Source organism: Loa loa (genome assembly GCF_000183805.2).
Source record: "Loa loa unplaced genomic scaffold supercont3.508, whole genome shotgun sequence".
NCBI lineage: Eukaryota > Metazoa > Nematoda > Chromadorea > Rhabditida > Onchocercidae > Loa > Loa loa.
This window is the reverse complement of record NW_018108688.1, coordinates 2,514-5,666: the sequence shown is the minus strand read 5'-3', so window position 1 is coordinate 5,666 and position 3,153 is coordinate 2,514. Positions and strand designations below refer to the sequence as shown.

The following is a 3,153-nucleotide window of genomic DNA, read 5'->3' as shown; positions in this document are numbered from 1 at the left end:
ATCTTATGCAAAAAGAACTTAATGACTTTTAAATCTTAGTTATGATCCAACTTGATTAATACAATTTATTTGTGGACTCTGTATGCAAATCTTTTTATCATGGAACTTCCATGTATTTAATAGCAATAGATGGCAACGATATGATTTCAGATTTAATTAATCTAGCTAAAGAAATCGCAGGAATTATATAATTATTATAAATCATTCATGTTAAAAATTTGCTTGAATTTTTTTTTTTTTTGCATTCAACTATCATATTAATATGTTGATAATGCTAACAATGATTAGAATTACTATTGTTCACTACTATTATTTTTATTATTATTGTTTATATTAATTTTATGATCTCATCCTGTTTTCTTTTAAATCATGAAACTATTTTAAAAAAAATTAACTGACTATTTCTCGAAAATTTCATGATATCGAATAAAATTATATGGAAATTTTAGCTAATAATCTTATCCAAAATAGTAAATTCATTCTAATATTGATTGATAAAATTAAATTTAAGAGTCATTTATTATTAAAGGACGAATGTGAAATATGATAATGATATTGATAATAATATTTACAATGATGGTATAAATGTTTAAAGATATCGTGAAAGTTTCGTTTGTATGTGTTGGATGGAAAGAGAAAGGTTTATTCAGTAGTAGAAGTATAGCAATTATAATAATACAACGTTATTTGATAATGAAACTAGATAATGAAATTGGGAATTACAGTCTAATCAAAGGTCGAGTTATATGAGACGAAGCAAACGTTTTGTGATCTTCGACAGAGAAGAGTTATTTTTTGAATGCCAAGAATGCATTTATTGGGCATATTGCTCCTAAATGGGTTGGGCTTAAGATAAGATAATAGCTTCATTTAAGGTTCTTACAAAGCCGACAATAATTTCACTGATACAAGAGATATTTACATAAAAGATTAGATTTTTTTATAAGAAGAGAAAATCGCCATAAATTATCTCAACATCAAATGAGAAAATATTTCAATCGATTAAACTTCGACGACAGACTTATCGTTTTAGATATAAAAAATGTCACATATATTGTTTGTCTTTATAATAGAAATATTTACCGTAAATTCTTTAGCTGTTTGGACGTATTACAATTTTCCTTTTCGTTTTTTTTTTCGATAGAAGAATTATAATAATGTATGAGGTGAGATACGAAACGCGGTTAAATAAGATTCGAAATTTTCTCAAAATCTTATTGGAACACGTGACTTCATTAGTTTACAACAAAAAATGAAATAGTAAAATCATATCCTGAATTTCAAAATCATACCTTAATATATTTTCATATCAGTAATTTCACTACCCGAAAATACCATCCATTCATGTGGAAGAAACTTAAATAGCGTAAAATTAATCAACTGAATGAGAAGTACTTCTCCGATCTGCTTTATAACATAAATTGAACATAATTTTTTCATCACATTTTTATTATTAGTTTTAAAACATAAAACATATGGTTATAAATTTGAAAAAAAAAGAATTGTATTAAATATTTATTCATAATTTTTAACATATGATTTTACAAGCTTTACTTCCATTCCTTTCATTGATCATAATACTATAGTTTTCATTTTTTTCAAATAACAAAATCATAAAAATTAATATCGATATTTATCGATGGAATTAATTCATATTTCATAAATGGTACTTGGTAAATGGTATTACTTTTTATTGAATCAGAAAATGATCCGGGAGAAATAATTATACAAATGGTATCATTCATAATTTAACAAAATCCTTCTCTTTCGCTGCGATCAATAATTTGGATGGATATATCATCCAACTATCGAATAAACGAAGTTTTGAAGAATTTCTTGGATGTAGAACATACAAATTAAAATGAAATGTATTTCTATAAATTGGATCCAATGAAACATGAAATATGTCGAGTGAATTAAGTTTAATTAATATTCCCCTTATTATATTACTGTTCTCATTTGAATTGAGAAAATGAGATAAGTGATCGAAATTAACGTGAACACAATTATTCTATCGCCAATGTTACCTTATCGAGATTCTGCAAACAATGGAAAATTTCACGGATTTTGATGGCTTAAAGGTTGTCCGATGGGAGACACTGCAAAAATAGAACTGTTTTGTTGTTGTCAATGTGGAAGAAACTGAAACAGCACAAAATCAGTCAAATAATCGATCAAACAGAAGCGACAGGCGGAGCAATGGCACTGGTTTACGATGAAGGTATAACATCAGATACCACAAGCTTCATTCATCAGGATGGGAAGGTATCGATTCAGTACTGAGAACGCCAGCCATGGTATCGGAACGTAGAGAACTGGAAGCAGCTCATGAATTTGTGCTCTAAGTTCACTTTCCTAACAATGCAATGCAACATTTGTCTTAAAAAATTTGGGATCGTAAAAGTGCCAAAATTTTTTGCATAGATAAAATAGTGAGCTTAACTTTGGAATACTATTTCCGGTATAATATCTCTTCAACCGTGACAAAGATTCGTTCTACTTCCTTGATTGATAGATCTCAAACTTAGGTAATTAAACCATTATCCGTATAAGATTGATCAATACAGCAACAAACTCAACAATTACAATATCAGTAAGAAAAATTCAATGAGATATCGATAAGAAGAAAAGAAAAAAAGAAGACCAAATAACGCGCGATATCGTCTATCCAATTGATCTCGATGAATCACATCTTTAGAAATAATTTTAGTGATCAAGGTCCTCTATTTCTTCGAATATGAAAGCATCTTATATGATCTAACCAATTCTACATATTTAGCTCATATCTATTACTACTTATTACTTAATTATATGTTCTAGCTATTGGCATATTTATTTTCCGTGTTGTTACGAATTGTTTTTCTTCATTATAATCTTTTTATTCTTGTTCATGAATGAATGTTTCATTTCATATCACTTCTATGGTGGAATCTGTCAGTTTTTTTAATTTTATTCACATAAAATGCATTTGCAGTTTCATCCAATATTCTTGAGTATGCCATGATATTTTTAGACTACTGTCAATTGTCAAGTTCATTTCAATTTTTGGTATGTTAATTTATTCAGAATTGTCTAAATTTAAGAATCTATTTAAACTTTTCGGATTTCGAATATTTTCTTGGACTCGAAAAATTTTGGATTTGTTTAAATTTA

The 3,153-nt window shown here is 27.5% G+C and overlaps 1 protein-coding gene across 1 annotated transcript; it reads left to right on the top strand.

Annotated features, from left to right (window-relative positions):
- Positions 1-2,130: 2,130 nt before the first annotated feature.
- Positions 2,131-2,345, top strand: LOAG_13975 (hypothetical protein; the record flags this gene model as incomplete). Its single annotated transcript, XM_003149479.1, has 2 exons — positions 2,131-2,221; positions 2,257-2,345. 2 exons carry the CDS (start codon positions 2,131-2,133, stop codon positions 2,343-2,345), a joined length of 180 nt encoding a protein of 59 aa, XP_003149527.1.
- Between the last annotated feature and the right edge of the window lie 808 nt (positions 2,346-3,153).